This window comes from Dichotomopilus funicola (genome assembly GCF_033296635.1).
Source record: "Dichotomopilus funicola strain CBS 141.50 unplaced genomic scaffold C8A04scaffold_18, whole genome shotgun sequence".
Taxonomy (NCBI): domain Eukaryota; kingdom Fungi; phylum Ascomycota; class Sordariomycetes; order Sordariales; family Chaetomiaceae; genus Dichotomopilus; species Dichotomopilus funicola.
The window spans coordinates 135,672-151,189 of record NW_026944039.1 but is presented as its reverse complement, the minus strand read 5'-3'; the positions used below and the strand labels follow the sequence as shown (position 1 = coordinate 151,189).

Sequence of the window (15,518 nt, the reverse complement as noted above, 5' to 3'; positions counted from 1 at the left end):
TGTTTGGCGGGTTCATTGTGTGTACAATGGTTGTCAGTTGGACTTGATATGGCCCGTGCGTTCTTCGTCCAAAGGACTGGTGAGTTGTGAGTTGGGATAAATAGGGCCTGTGACGTCACAAAGTGCCCGTGGTGATTTTCACTGATGTGAGGATATGTCCCGCTGTTATCGGGACCTATGATTTGATTCAACTTTTGAGTCCGAGCCTGGACATTGTCGTCGGACTTGCTCGGCTTTGTCGTGATTCGACACTTTTCTATTCAGGTCTGTGAAGACGGGTTAGTAATCCCATTCAACTCCAACCAGCAAAGGAACTTACACGAGAGTAACCAAACATCTTCTCAATCCTACTAAACACCACCTTGGCACTCTCCATCCTTTATCACCATACTCTCAATTTTGAGTTTATAACAAAGAAGTTTCGTTCCGACAAAGGTTCGGGAATCTTGGAAGTGGCCCTGGGAGTGAAAGGATACAGCCGGATGTCACAGGCCCGGATGTTGATCTACCGAGCGGAAACTTAACAACCGGTGTTGTTAACAAGAACACGTGCGGTGGTTAAAGATGTGATGTCACTGAGAGGATCCCGCTCACAGTGAGTGAATGTGCCGACAATGAGGATCGGTGATGCCGGTGTAAGTACAACTGGGGGGGACTGCGACCCGAAACAATTAGTTAGTTGATGTTACACACTCTCTCCGCTTCGGTACCACCCCAAAAAACAAAAGTATCAAAAAAAAATAATAGTACACGTACCAGTCTTCCCGCAGATGGTGCGAGGAGATTCCAGAGGGGTCGACAATAGCATCACAGACAGGTAGTTAGGTAATCAAGGTATTACCTAGGCCGTCTTGAGTTCGTTAACATGCTGATTGAATCGTCCAAAGCTGCCGAGCTCTGAAATAGTAACTAAATATTGTATACACTGATCCCTATGCTGCAGGGGAGGTTGCAACAGCGGGTGCGACCAGATACAGTCAAATATGCGACGGTGGAAAGCGGTTGAATGTGCGATGTTGGACAGAACACAAAAGAATTGTTCCGACATGTCGACAGGGCCATTTGAATAGGTCTCACGTCACGTGCACCTGCCCCGGCGAAAATATTGGTCATTAATTCTTATTCGGTAGGTAGAAAGAAAGTACATACCTAGCAATGAATTTGTCGTCATTCACCAAGTCAGTTAGTTTGTCGCCCATAACCCTACACTGCACCAGTGCGAGATAATAATGCGCACTTCTTCGCATTTCCACGTACATAGCCCCTACTGATCCATCCAAACATCCACTTCTCTCCCGTCTATCCACCTGGTGGGCGGGTTCTTCTCAAACCACTCTTCCGCGTTTCGTTTGCGTGCATACTCGTCGTAGAACTTGTCTAGGGCGTTGTTCAAATCTGAGATCGCGGAAAGGGTGGGTTAGAACAAAATGCGGCGTGCCAAATTTGTGAACTAATTGAACTGCTATCTTACCAGGAAGCGTCATGCCTTCCGCCGGCTGGAGGGAAAACCATTCATCGGATTCATGAAATAACGTAAGATCTTTTGGTACCGGGGTTTCTAAATAGTTCAACAGTCGGGGTCAGTCGCTGAGTCCCAGTTATCAAACGGTGGACTCTAAGGCTGGTATTAACTCACCTTTTTTGATAGTAAAAACCTGCGGCTCCTCGAGCTCTTTCCCCTCTTGCAGAGGTTTCAAGTAATAGTCGTTATGATACCTGTCTGCCAGCCGGTTCATCCATATCGTGTTGGGAAGTAAAGTCACACCGTTTGAGATGGGCGTCTTTACGGGTTCACAAAAAGTGTCAGCTGTCTAACCCTCTCTAGGTTACCGTCATCGAAAACTAGAAGGGGAACAAAAAAAAAAAAAAAAGAAATCCCCACACCTGTTTAGGATCACCCGGCCAAATGAGGCCAATAGCCGGGCGCACAAGCTCATCCTTACCCGGAAGGACCGCATCCGGGGGCAGGTCCAGGGGTGTTAATTTGTGGTGTTCGGGCCGGGCATCGAATAGTTTGGACCGAGCGGTTAGGGTGTAGTAGTGTAGCGTGCATGGAAACTCAGTGTAAGCCTTTTGGAAACCGGTCGGGGGCTCTTCCGGGTTGTTGTCCCACAGGTCCAACTTGGCCAACTCGTCCGGGATGTCCTTTTTCTTGGAGTGCCAGGATTGGTACTGGTGTGCGCTCTGGCATCGGAAGGGCGTGATGCGTGGTAGTGCCCGGCGTGGGAGGCGTTGGCCGAGCCCGAGGAGGGTTTTGGAGGCGGATGCCATTTCGTAAAAATCGGGATGGTGCGAAACACCAGAATGCGGGTGAGAATACACAGTGTGACAGTATGAAATAATGAAATGGCGATGAGTTCCAATTTTCGAATGGTGAGCTGCATGTGGATTAGGTAAGCCTCCAGGTGCAGGTCTGTGCATCAGTTCGAACAGCGGCAAGAATGTATTTTTGCCAGGTAATTAGATGTATTGGGCGGAAAAATGCTTGACTTTTAGTTTCAAATGATACTGTTATCCTGTAGTATACAACTGTGCTGTCTGTGTGCAACGAAGAAACGAAAATTGGAAGTGGGGACTGCAAACACGGGAGAAGATCACAGCAATGAATGGCAAGGACAGGGTGTAATTAAAATATTGCAGATTTGACTTACACAGGTGACAGGGTTCTACCATTTTACCTGTTCATCCACGAACGTATCTCAGTGGACAGAAATCGGGTTTACATTAGGTAGGGATCAAGGACTGGCCTCATCCATCTAAACCGACTCCTTCCACCGCAACAAGGTAAACGAATGCCTCGCAAAAGTAAACCTCCCTTTCCCATCCCACTCGCTCTCCACAACCCCAACATTCTCCTTCCCGTCCGTATTCGTCACACTCACATTTTCCCCAGTCACAACAAACACCTGCACTTTCCCACCCCCCACCAACCCCTCCAACACAACCCCATAGTCCCGCTCCTCATCCACATTCACCACAGCCAGATTCACCCAACCATCACTCCCCTTCACCGCACTACAATCCAAAAACGGCGTCTCCATCCCCGTCCCCCGAAGCCACGTCGGCTTCGTCGGCCCCGTGTACTCCTGCCCGCGCACATGCAACGCAATCGTCTGACCCCGCATATACCGACTGAATAACAACAGCGGCCACCACGTAGTCTGTTTCACCAACCCGTTGGGCGATGTCAACAGCGGCGAAATGACATTAACCGACTGCGCAATATTCGCCATCCCGATCTCCCCAGCCTGCCGCACAAACACATTCAGCCACACAGCCACCGCCAGCGCGTCGGAGAGGGTGTATTTCTCCTCGGCGCCCTGTTCGCCTGGTGCGCGGGAGGGGTCCCAGACGTTCCACTCGTCGAAGCAGATCTTGGGTTTGGGCACCGTGGGCGGGACGCGGTTCTCGATGCGGGCGAGGTCGATGAGGGCCGAGGTCATCTGGATGGCGCGTTCGGCGGCGCGCGGGGCGGTCGCGTTGGGGAGGTGGGCGGTGCCGTCGGCGGTGTAGAGGTGGATGCTGTGCATGTCGATGAGGGATTTGGTGCCGCCCAGGGCGTGCATGTCGGGTCGGAGGCAGTGTTGTAGGACGTGGTGGTCCCAGGAGGAGAAGCCAGATTCGCCGCAGAGGATCAGGGTGATGGAGGGGTCGAGGAGTTTGAGGGCTTTGGCCCATTGGTAGGCTTTGGTGGCGTAGGCTTCTTTGGTGAGCTGCTCGACTTGCCAGGGGCCGTAGCACTCGTTGCCGAGGGCCCAATATTTGACCTGGTTTCTTGAGTAAGTATTTTGCTTGCCTCTAAGGAGAATGCCAGAGAAAAAGCTCACGTTGTAGGGCTTCTCACGGCCGTTTTGCCGACGCAGGTTGGCGTAGTAGGTGTCCCGGTCCGAGTTGCAGTACTCGAGCCAGCCCAGGGCTGTAAACCACTTAGCTCTTATCCCCAAGAGACTCATTCAGAACAACCTCGACTCACCCTCCCGCAGTGTCCCAGTTCCCATATTCAGACACAAATACGGCTCCGTTCCAACAACCTCACACCACTTCATAAACTCATCCGTCCCAAACTCATTCCTCTCGACCCCAATCCACGCCAACTCGGGTCGGCTCGGCCGTTTCTCCTTGGGGCCAACCCCGTCGAGCCAGTTGTAGGTCGCGACAAAGTTGCCGCCGGGGTACCGCACAACGGGCACGTTGAGCTCCTTCATGGCGTCGATGACGTCGGTGCGGAAGCCGTTGGCGTCGGAGAGCGGGTTGCCGGGGTCGTAGATACCGCCGTAGATGCAACGGCCCATGTGTCTGTCGATCGTCAGTAATTTATTTTGCAATCAGCACTAGAGAGACAAGAAACTCACTCCGTGAACCCGCCATAGATGTTGTCCTCGATGTCGGCGACGGTGTGAGACGGGTCGATGGTGATGGTGGGCGTCTCGTCCTCGGCGATGCGCGTGAATGTAGCCATCGTTACGCTGTTGCGAATAGAGTCAACAAGTTGCCAGTACCGAAACAATCAACTCCAACTCAATCAATTAACAACTTTCTTCCCCTCAATCAACTCACCGTCCGAAAAACACCATCACAACCGAGCTCCTCGGCCTCTGATTCGCGCGCATAAGTCTCCCCCGAAAGACCCCATCCAGAACCCACCGGGCCGAGCACCGAACCCCGCACGAAAGCCACGCGGCTGGGCATCAGTGAGAATACCCACCAGTTAGCGTCAAGGTTCGGGACTGAGGAATGCCCTTAATCGGAAGTTAGTTACCCCAACTTGACCCCATGATCGGGGTCTTTGACGCGGAGTTGAACCACGTCGTTGGATCTGTGCCCGAGTGTTGTCGTAAATACCTACCTAGGCTTGAGTGTAAGTATGTACACTAGGGAGTAAAGGCGGGGATAATAACAGAGGGTCGCTATAATTGATACCGGTCACGAGGGCATAACCACCTATTATTCTCCCGAACGGGTATCAGCAACAGTAGGGATTGTATGTCGAAGTTATAATACTTTGACCTCCCATGTGGGGTTTGACTTTGAGTATCCCTTGCTTAGCAGCTTACGATGCTCTCCCCAAAGTGGTACCAATTCCTCGTCGGCGTGTTCGCCTCGTTGGGCTCATTGCTCTTTGGTTACGACCTCGGTGTGATTGCCCAGGTGATTGCCTCGCAATCGTTCCATAGCGAGTTCCGCCCGACCGACAATGAAGAGTGTGTCTCTCTCGCTCCCATCCTCCGTCCTTTGCTTTGGAAGGAACGCTTAATATTGACTTAAACATGTTCCAGAGCCGCCGTCGTCTCCGTCTTCACAGGCGGTGCCTTCATCGGTGCCTTCCTCGCCGGACCAACGGGCGACTACCTCGGCCGACGTCTGACCATCCTGCTCGGGGCTGTGGTCTTCCTCTTAGGCGGAGCGCTGCAGACAGGGGCACGGGCACTGTCCTATCTCTACGCGGGCCGGGCCATCGCAGGGCTGGGCGTCGGTGTCTTGTGCATGATCGTGCCGCTGTACCAGGCCGAGCTGGCGCATCCGAGTATCAGAGGCCGGGTCACGGCACTGCAGCAGTTTATGCTGGGGATTGGGGCGTTGGCGGCGGCTTGGATTTCGTATGGTAGGTCGCAAATCACCGTGCACAAAAAAAAAAAAAAAAAAAAAAAAAAAAAGCAAGGAAACGACGAAGAAAGAGGGAACTGACTTGGACCACTACAGGCACCTACGTAGGCTTCGCGCCCACCAACTCCGCACAATGGCGCACCTCCCTCGGCATTCAACTGATCCCCGCCCTCCTCCTGGCCGCTCTCATCCTCCTCTTCCCCGAATCCCCCCGTTGGCTCATCGAACACCGCGACCAAGCCGACCGCGGCCTACAAACGCTCGCCAATCTGCACGCCCACGGCGACACGCAAGATCCCTGGGTACAAGCCGAGTTCCAGCAGATCCAAGAGGCCATCGCGCTCGACCGCACCGTCGCGGCCCGGTCGTACGCCGAGCTGGTCCGCGACCGGTCCTGTTTTCGCCGGTTGGTGCTCGCGTGCGCCCTGCAGGCGTCGGTGCAGATGACGGGGGTGTCGGCCATACAGTATTATTCGGTCACAATCTACGGGTTGATGGGGATTCGCGGGGATGACACGCTGCGGTACCAAGCTATCTCGTCAGTGCTGGCGCTGGTCGCGCAGGCGTTGTGTATCCTGTTGATTGACCGGTTGGGTCGGCGGTGGCCGTTGATTCTGGGGAATTTGGGCAACTGCGCGACGTTCATTGTGGCGACGGTGCTGCTGGCGCGGTTCCCGCCCGGGGAGAGCGATAATACGGCCGCGGCGTGGGGGTTTATCGTCGTGACGTGGGCGTACAACTTCAGCTTCAGCGCGACCTGTGGCCCGTTATCGTGGATCATCCCCGCCGAGATTTTCGATACCAAGACGCGGGCCAAGGGGGTGTCGATCGCGACTATGACGTCTTTTGCGTTCAACACCATGATTGGGCAAGTGACGGGCCCCGCGATGAAGACGGTCGGGTACCGGTACTATTTCTTGTTTGTGATTTGCAACTTTACAAATGCCGTGTTTTTCTGGGCATTCCTGCCCGAGACGGCGAAGAGGCCGCTGGAGGAGATGAGCCGGTTGTTTACCGATGCGCCGCTGTTTGTGCCCACGATGGACCGGAGCGACTGGGCGGGCAATGAACTGGAGCGACGCGTCGAGGAAGTGAGGGCCAAGGTGAGCTGAGGACTAATTACCGTGTAATCACACAGTATTTAAAAGTTGTACTGCGTAAAATTGCAAGATGTTGTACAGTACACATACGTTACATTAGTTGATGCGTATTGGCCAGGGTACCTCCGTACGTTCTCCTGACAGGGAGCTGCCCGTAATAATCAGCAACGTCTCCGAGAAGTATCACTGTTCTCAAGCGGCAAGACGACGTGGCTACCCGCCTCTGCCGCAAAACCTCAAAGCCGCTACTTCACCATGACTTCTTTTTACGGATTTCCGTTTTCCGTGCCGTATGATAAATCGTGAAGAGTGATCGACAGATTCCACACGCCCATCTTGTCCTGTTTCGTCGTTTGCTTGCAGCCATCTCCAATGAGAAGCCGTGCGGCTGAATATTCCACCGTCTTATGCGGTTCCCGAAGGCTGAAATCTGGAAATCTAGATTCACTTCCCAGGCTTCCTCCCTTGGAGTGATCAAGTCAACCTTATTTCAGCCACCTACCTCCCTCGCGTGTAGTCTCTTTTGGCAGTACGGTGATACCTCATGCACGCTGAATCCGAGTGTCTGACGAGATGGGATCGGCCGAAGAGCTCACAGTCGGTCAAGCCTCGGGCTTGATCGCGTTTGGGAACGCGATGGGTGAGTGGCGTCTTGTCATCAAGAAAAATTAGGAATGGGTAGAAAGACTCACCGGACAGCCGCATTCACGATCCCCCTGTTTCTTACGGCGGCGCTAGTGCGCTGGTTCAACAAGCCGGCCTCTGCCGCAACATGGTAAGTCCCCCGACTCCTCCCACGATCACACCCAAGCCATGCCGAGCCGGCCTTGCCGTTCTTGTCCGCCTACAGTCCATTAGTACGCCCTACCGTTAATAATACTAACGCGAGCCAGGACTGTCATAGCCCGCCAACTACACTCCTCCCTCTGGCCCACCCTCCTACGCACCGACTCGGTCGCCTCCACCAACGTGCACTGGACGGTGACTGCTATCGCCTACGCCAACGTCAGCTTGGCTGTGCTGCTGCTCATCTCAGGCATCGTCACGCCCCTCGGCCTAAGCGATAAGATTGGCCCCATCAAGCGCCACACTGCTGTTCGCTTCGAGTATGCGCCCGATCTGTCGACCTACGGGGCGAGTACTCCAGCCCGTCCGGGGCAGGGCGAGAACAGTCACTTGCCGGGGTTGTCGCGGGATTGTTGGATCAGGTCCGTGCAGTGTCCTGGCATTGATGTGAAAGGGTTTGTGCCACAGGCGTACCGATATGGATACGAGAAGAACGGGACCGTGTATAATGCCTCCATTACATCGACGACGCATGTCCCGCGGAATTTGACAGACATGTTTCAAAGCCATCGAGGCCGGTTCCCGGATGTCGCCGGGATTTTCGACTTGCAGTATCGGGTCTGGCGGCCGCTGACGTCGGAGTATTTTGACGACAAGAAGCCGTACCCGGCGGGTCGGATGCAGCATGTAGATATGCTCATTCCGCGCGACGGCGTGGTGTTAGTTGAGGGCGCGATCGCGGATTTTAGTAGCGGTAAGTCAGGGGGCGGTATCGGGTTCCGTAACCATAGCGCGCCGTCTCAGCTGAACGGCTACGGCGCGCAGTGGACCGAGGACGTGCTGTGGATCGAGCCGGATATCGCGTGCTCCGCGACGAACCTATCGGTGGAATTTGAGCTGGGGGACATCGCCAACACCAGCAGCCCGGTGCGAACAGTGTTCCTAGTCGACGACGGTGGATTTGCGCGCCTCCGACACGGCGACCCTTACGACCGATGGCCATCCCTCAACTTCAGCGCCCCCAACGTGCGGCTCCGCGCTGACCGGTCCGCTCAGTTGTCCAACTTCCTCCTCGGCGTCGTCTTCAACATCACCGATAACATGCGTAGTGCCATCTACGGCTTCAACACCACCATCGGTGCGCGCTACCCCGTCCCGAAGGACACCCCTTACGGTTACGGCTACGACGCGACGGCTGAGACCCTCGTCCCGCTCGGTGTGCGTACCTCGCGGCCGGCCGGCGGCTGGCTTGGCCTGCCCTCCGGCATCGGTTTCAACGTCAACGGTAGCGTGTACACCGACTACGGCGAGACCATCCTGAAGCACCCTATTGACCACCCCTTCGAGTACGGCGTCGCGCTACTAACTCAGCTCGAGGGCCGGTGCTCGGGGGAGTATGGTAACGACGCGACCCGCGACGACTACAACGTGGCGTGTACGTATTTCTTTGGTGCCCCGCAGCGTGTCGACCGCGGCTCGCCGCTGTTGCAGGAGGACGGGTCCAAATGGAAGCTCCCAATGCACGTTTGCGCGGGAGCGAGCAAGGCGTCGATTAAGACGGTGTCGTTTGCGATGAACTCATCGACAACGAGTAGTGACACAGACGCCAACACCCCGCACTCGATCGAAAACCTCGTCGTGCAGAGCATCAAGCCCAAGCACTACACCCGCGAATCTGATTACCCCCTCTGGGCCATCGAGGATTGGTGGTCCAAAGCAGGCGCCGCTTCGTTCTACGCACCGCTATGGGGCATCGTCGACGACCGCTACAACAACACGCCCGGGTACAACTTCACGCGGGCGCCGTCGTTGTATTTGCCCAAGTCAATGCTCACACTGAACATCCAGACGGGCGACGCCGTGGACATCTTGGCGGGGGCCTCGGCGCCGTGGGAGGTGCTGGACTACACTATGAGCGAGGCCTTTGACCGGCGCGTCAGCAATTATGTGCCGACATACAACGGCGCCAACAACCTCGCGCTTCAGGCCAAGTGGGCGTCGTTGAGCAAGACGGCCGAGGGCGCTGCGACGGTGCTACAACTAGTGTGGACTGATTTGATGACTAGTGCCGTGGTCGGGACGAGCCATCTCGCTGGCACAGAAAAGGGGACGATAAACAAACGCGCCGCCGATGATGCGGCTGCTGTTGATCCCGATACCCGCATCGTCACAACCTACGGCCGAAAACTGGCTTACGACATGCGCTTCGCTATACCCGCCATCGTCCTGCTTTGCGCCTGGCTGGCCGTCTTCGTCTTCGGCATCGTGCTCGTCACCGTCCACGGCCATCTTCCCTCCCACATCCGGAAGCTCCTGAACGACACCAGCGTCGGGCGCATCGCCGCGACCATGGCTGACGCCGATACCAAGGCCCTGTTGGCCACCTCCACGGACCACTGGGTTAAGTCTGCCGGCCGGACGCAAGTTGCGCTGGGGGTGGAGCCTGGTGGCAGTGGTGACCGGGATGGGCGTGATGATCATGAGATAAGGGATGGTGAGAGCGTGGCGGCCAAGTCGGGAAAGCGTTCGGAGGACTACGCGTATGCCGTAGAGCCCCAGGAGATGGAGCTCCTCCCCCAATCGCACCCTTATGAATCGCAGGTGTACCAACAGACACCCCAAGAACCCTATCAACAAACATACCAGCAACCGTACCAGCAGCCATACCAGCAACCGTACCAGCAGCCATACCAGCAACCGTACCAGCAGGCACATGGACACCAAGGATACCAACAGCCACCTTACCAGCAGGAGCCGTATGCGATGCAATGGCATGGGCGCCGAAGCGCCGGTACGGGGACTCACCCGAGCAGTACAAGCGAGGCATTGGGTAGTTAGTACGGGTGTGATAGCACTGGACGTATGAGTTAGAAGCGGGTTCACACCAACCAAGAAAAGTAAATAATTGGAAATAAAACATGGCACCACTTACCATGTACAGGTCAACGCCGTCAATGTGACAAGCCAATGGTCTAGACTGTCAAGTCTCGGCTCAAACAGTTGGCACCATTGTTTGGGAACAATATCAAACTGACACTAGCTCGGGTTGACACCAAATAAGCTTTGCCGCGCCGCCCAAATACAGCATCGACGATACTTGGCATCATCGCGGGAGCTAATGCAAAGCACTTTGGTATCGAGCCGAGCCACCCTCGCTTTAGCGAAGCCGCAATAATTATCGCCACAGCTGGTATCGGTCCCGTGGAGAGTTCGCCGCCTACTAAAGAGTCAAACGCCTTAGCATGATCAATGCATGCTACCCAGCAACCCAACTCTTCGTGACGTCGTCTTCCCGTCCTTGTAGATGTAGCTGAACACACTCACCACACGCATCTTCGTTTTCAAGGGCACGGGTTCTCCCAGAGATGTGGCCCGACGCTTCTATTGACTCGCGTTGCCCCGCGCTCGAAAAGCACGGGGCAGTCGAGACGGAGATGAAACGACGCCTGGAGCCTCTGTGGCGCTGAGGCAAACTGCCAGTCCGCCGTCGATCGCTCCTTTCCCACTTCATTTACAGAGCAATACGCCCCACATTTCAACCAAAAGTTGCCCGCACTTCGCATTGACATTGCACTACTGTACAAAACTTTCAACGCAGACTCTCCTGAAAAAAGTTCGCAATAGCGGCCCTGCATTGTTGCCAGGCGACTAAACTTGATTATATAACAATTACTATATAAATGTTGTTGTTGTCCAGTATTTGCTAGAAATACATTGGCAAGATTGGCTAACCTTTATCCTTCGGAAGTCATGGCTTGGCGGCTCCACTTTACCATATGCTTACAGTACCTTACGATAAAATACCACTAAAGGTGATCGACGGCGGACCGGATGAGGAGGAACCCCGAGTCAGCACATGGTGAGATCAGACGATGGGGCTGGGGCTTTCAGAAGTGCTTCTACACTAGCCGCCTGGGTTACCTTGCGATATCGAGGTTGCCTTGATTCGCGTTTTGTTTCGCGTGCTGTCTTGTTTCGGTTGTGACCTGTCGGACCTTGATCGATTACCTCCTTAAGGCGGTCGCTCGCTCGTTTGCACTTTGGTTGCTGCTGCACTTCCCCTCGCCGGCTTCTCGTAATACGACCGCATCAATAACACCGTTGAAAATATCGAAATGGACAACAAAACACTCGCCTCGCGCCTACGGGAGCTCGTCAAGGTCGGTACTCGAGTCCAAGTTCAACCTCTCCCAAGTCTCGACCCACGTTACTAACAAGCGCAGTTCCTTGGCACAGTTAAAGGTGACCTCGCGAATGTCACCGGCCCCCCTTCTCTCCTCGCGCCCTCCTCCGTCGTCGAACTAGCCTACTGTTGTGCCGAACGCCCATCCGTCTTCGCTGCCCCTGCTCTCGAACCCAACCCTGAGAACCGCGCGCTCCTCGTCTTGCGCTGGTTTCTCATTACCCTACGCAGCCAGCTCTATGTCGGCGTTGACCACTACACCGCTGTGACAACGGGGACGGCCACGGGTGACGGCACCAAATCCCACAAGGCGCCCACGACCTCGATCCGTAAACCGCTCAACGCCTTCTTGGGCGAGCTATTCCTGGCCTCTTGGGTCGACGAGGCGGCTAAGTGCACGACCAAATTGGTTTCCGAGCAAGTGTCGCACCACCCACCCATCACGGCGATGCACGTACAGGATCACGACCACGGCGTGCGGGCCGACGGGTATACGCGCGTTGAGATGACGTTCAATGGCAACGTCAACATTCGGCAGATTGGGCACGCCACGCTACACATCGACCGCCACGACGAAGATTACCTCCTGCCGCTTCCAGACGTCAAGGTGCGCGGGTTCTTGTCCGGTTGCCTGTACCCGGAGATGTCGGGGACATACCACATCGTCGGCAGTAACGGGTTCATTACGGAGCTTCGGTTCTGGGGCGAAGGTATGCTTCGTGGAAAGCGCAACTCGTTTGAGGCCAAGGTGTACCGCAGCAGGGAGGACAAGGAGAAAAAGAAGGCCGCGCTCTACGAAGTCATCGGGTGCTGGAACGAAGGGTGGACCGTCAAGGACTGCCGAACGGGGGAGGTTCTGGAGAAGTACGAAGTGGACGCTCCGGAGAACGACCCACTGCCGATGAATATCGAGCCCGTCGAGGAGCAAGACCCATGGGAGTCGCGGCGGGCGTGGAAAGGTGTGCTAGAGGGGCTGCGAGCGGGCGACATGCGGCAAGTTGTGGCCGAGAAGACCAAGATCGAGCAAGCACAGCGACAGATGCGGGCCAGTGAGGCGAAACGCGGTGTTGAGTGGGAACCGCTGTTCTTTCGGTCAAGGAATGGCGAGGACCATGGCGTGTTCCATCGGCTGTCAGAGGGTCTTGGCTGGCCGCTGCACCACGACAGGACCAAGGGTGTGTGGAGAGTGGATGACGAACAGTTGAAAAACGCGCAGATGCCGTTCCGGGGTGATTGCACGCCTTTAGGGTACTGAGATGGGGGCTGGTTGATGTGGCGTGTTCTTCAATTTTTATCCATAGCGTGGCGTTGGTGTTGTTTTTGGTTGAACTGTTTTGCGGCGGATCGTCCAATTAGGCAATTGAATGGATGTGCTTACTTCCTCTTGATGGATCCAATTCTATACGGGAAAAGAAATTGAAATTTTCGAGAAAACATTAATTTTTGTTGTGCGGACTCGGGTGAAGCTCGAGGAAGGAGCAATCATATGTAACCCTAACCCTTAACCCCTGGCATCTCTGGATCCACCAACCCTCTCTCTTCATCTGGGCTCGCCCTGAATCCAAGCTCAACCTGCCAACCGACAAAACCTTCCGAGGCCATCTACCCCATCCTCAAAAAACTAACCGGATATCGGAGAATGGATCTCTTCAACATAGCCGAGGCCATTTCCGGTGGTCTTATGCTTGCATCATCCCAGTTTCCACCTACGACGCGGGTTCGCGGCCCAATGGATCGGAAATGGCAATGCGGGTCGCAATCGGGGCCGTGACGGATCCTTCTCTGCCAACGAACATCCGAGAAATATCACGGCTGCGCGTCTCACCTCACCCGATTGCGAATCTCACCCCGAGATGCGTCTGACAAATCATCTCTGAGTGTATTTTCTGCCAAATTTTCCAGCCTCCGTTTGCGCGACCTGGTTGTTTAACCTAGAAAAGACAAGAGAATAACGCCGACTTCTTGACTCCGGGAGTTGAAGTCGACATGAAGGCGTATCGGCTTGCGTCGGGACTGTCTGGCAGCCTCACACGCAGCGCGTATGGCGTGCGGATGACCCGATGGACACCACAACATAGACGAGCGACGGGCGGCCCAGCTCCAACCCAAAACGCGGGGACACCAGCAACAAACGGGAGTGAGAACGGGAATGGAAATGGGAAAGGGACTGGCGGAAAGGGCTGGGGTGCAGCCGCAACAGCGGCTGTTATAGGGGCCGTCGGCTTTGGTGCAGGCGTACTGTTCACGAGACATAGTCCGGATAAGGAATCGCCAACACCCCGCTCCGAACCCATAGACACGACGGCGACAACTGACCGACCCCCATACGCCAGCCCCGCCGAGATGCTAGTAGCCGCGAAGGAAATCGCCCAGCTGCTCGGCGAGGACGCAGTGACCTACGACCCTGAGGTGCTCGAGCACCACGGACACTCGGACTGGTCAACATCCAACTCGCCCGGCCGCGCGGTGGCCGTCGTGTACCCAAGGTCGACCGAGGACGTGTCGGCCATCGCGCGCATCTGTCACGGCCGAAACGTGCCGATGGTGCCGTTCGGTGCCGGATCGAGCATCGAGGGCAACTTCTCGCAGCCGCACTCGGGCATCTGCATCGACTTTGCCTACATGGATAAGATCATCGCGTTTCACCCGGACGACATGGACGTAGTAGTGCAGCCGGGGGTCAACTGGATGGACCTGAACCGGCAGATCGCGGACAGCGGCCTGTTTGCGCCCATGGATCCCTCGCCGACGGCCAGCGTGGGCGGGATGATCTCGACCAACTGCTCCGGCACCAACGCCTTTCGCTACGGCACGATGAAAGACTGGGTGCTCAACCTAACGGTGGTGTTGGCCGATGGGACCGTCATCAAGACGCGACGGCGCCCGCGCAAGACCTCGGCCGGGTACAACCTGACATCGCTCTTCGTGGGCGCAGAGGGCACACTGGGGATGGTCACGGAAGCCACGCTCAAGCTGGCTCCCATCCCGCAGGACACTAGCGTGGCGGTCGTTCCGTTCCCGACGATTCGCGCAGCTGCAGCCGCTGCGACGGCCATGATCCGATCGGGCATCCAGCTCGCCGCGCTCGAAATTATGGACGAGCAGCAGATGGCCATCCTCAACGCGTACGGTAGCCCGACCGTCCGCAAGCGCCACTGGGCCGAGCAGCCGACCTTGTTTCTCAAGTTCTCCGGCACCACTGACGCGATTCGCTCCGACATTGCCCGGATCGACGCCTTGTTACAGGCTCTCCCAGCAGCCGATTCAACACCAGACAATACTACCCCAACTACAACAACCGCGGAAGCCGCAGCAGAAACAGCAGCAGAAGCACCAGCAGCAACAGCAACAGCAGCCATCCCCTTCCACTTCGCCCGCAGCAAGCAAGAAGAACACGACCTCTGGGCCGCCCGCAAGGAAGCCCTCTTCACCATGACCTCGACGCGCCCCTCCGGCCATGCAATGTGGTCCACCGACGTAGCAGTCCCCATCTCCCGCCTCGCCGAAATGGTCGATTGGTCCAAAGCCGAGTGCAGTCAACTCGGCATCTTTGCCAGCGTCGTCGGCCACGTCGGCGACGGCAACTTCCATGTGGCCATGACGTACGACCCTGCGGATGCGGTGCAAGCGGAGGCTGTCCGGCGGTGTGTGCATCGCATGATGGACCGGGCGCTGGAGATGGAAGGGACGGTGAGTGGGGAACATGCGATTGGGATTGGGAAGAAGGCGTGTTTGGTGGATGAGCTGGGGGTGGAGACGATTGGGGTGATGAGGAGGTTGAAGAAGGCGGTGGATCCGAAGGGGGTGATGAATCCGGGGAAGGTGTTTGACTGACGATAGAGAGA

The 15,518-nt window shown here is 56.0% G+C and overlaps 6 protein-coding genes across 6 annotated transcripts; 4 read left to right on the top strand and 2 right to left on the bottom strand.

Moving 5' to 3' along the window:
- Positions 1–1,264: 1,264 nt before the first annotated feature.
- On the bottom strand, positions 1,265–2,271 carry C8A04DRAFT_27108 (uncharacterized protein; the record flags this gene model as incomplete). The annotated part of the gene is made up of 4 exons (XM_062780174.1): positions 1,265–1,395; positions 1,472–1,558; positions 1,637–1,781; positions 1,885–2,271. The coding sequence occupies 4 exons, from the start codon at positions 2,269–2,271 to the stop codon at positions 1,265–1,267; spliced, it is 750 nt and encodes a 249-aa protein (XP_062638480.1).
- Positions 2,272–2,756: 485 nt separating this feature from the next.
- Positions 2,757–4,459, bottom strand: C8A04DRAFT_36042 (glycoside hydrolase; the record flags this gene model as incomplete). Its single annotated transcript, XM_062783388.1, has 4 exons — positions 2,757–3,767; positions 3,828–3,916; positions 3,974–4,296; positions 4,353–4,459. The coding sequence occupies 4 exons, from the start codon at positions 4,457–4,459 to the stop codon at positions 2,757–2,759; spliced, it is 1,530 nt and encodes a 509-aa protein (XP_062638479.1).
- Positions 4,460–5,055: 596 nt separating this feature from the next.
- Positions 5,056–6,716, top strand: C8A04DRAFT_27106 (general substrate transporter; the record flags this gene model as incomplete). The annotated part of the gene is made up of 3 exons (XM_062780173.1): positions 5,056–5,201; positions 5,277–5,602; positions 5,701–6,716. 3 exons carry the CDS (start codon positions 5,056–5,058, stop codon positions 6,714–6,716), a joined length of 1,488 nt encoding a protein of 495 aa, XP_062638478.1.
- A 561-nt stretch (positions 6,717–7,277) lies between these two features.
- Positions 7,278–10,328, top strand: C8A04DRAFT_27105 (uncharacterized protein; the record flags this gene model as incomplete). Its single annotated transcript, XM_062780172.1, has 3 exons — positions 7,278–7,344; positions 7,404–7,479; positions 7,598–10,328. The coding sequence occupies 3 exons, from the start codon at positions 7,278–7,280 to the stop codon at positions 10,326–10,328; spliced, it is 2,874 nt and encodes a 957-aa protein (XP_062638477.1).
- A 1,277-nt stretch (positions 10,329–11,605) lies between these two features.
- On the top strand, positions 11,606–12,928 carry C8A04DRAFT_10907 (uncharacterized protein; the record flags this gene model as incomplete). Its single annotated transcript, XM_062776758.1, has 2 exons — positions 11,606–11,650; positions 11,714–12,928. The coding sequence occupies 2 exons, from the start codon at positions 11,606–11,608 to the stop codon at positions 12,926–12,928; spliced, it is 1,260 nt and encodes a 419-aa protein (XP_062638476.1).
- Positions 12,929–13,659: 731 nt separating this feature from the next.
- Positions 13,660–15,507, top strand: C8A04DRAFT_36039 (d-lactate dehydrogenase; the record flags this gene model as incomplete). The annotated part of the gene is made up of 2 exons (XM_062783387.1): positions 13,660–13,927; positions 13,970–15,507. 2 exons carry the CDS (start codon positions 13,660–13,662, stop codon positions 15,505–15,507), a joined length of 1,806 nt encoding a protein of 601 aa, XP_062638475.1.
- Positions 15,508–15,518: the final 11 nt, after the last annotated feature.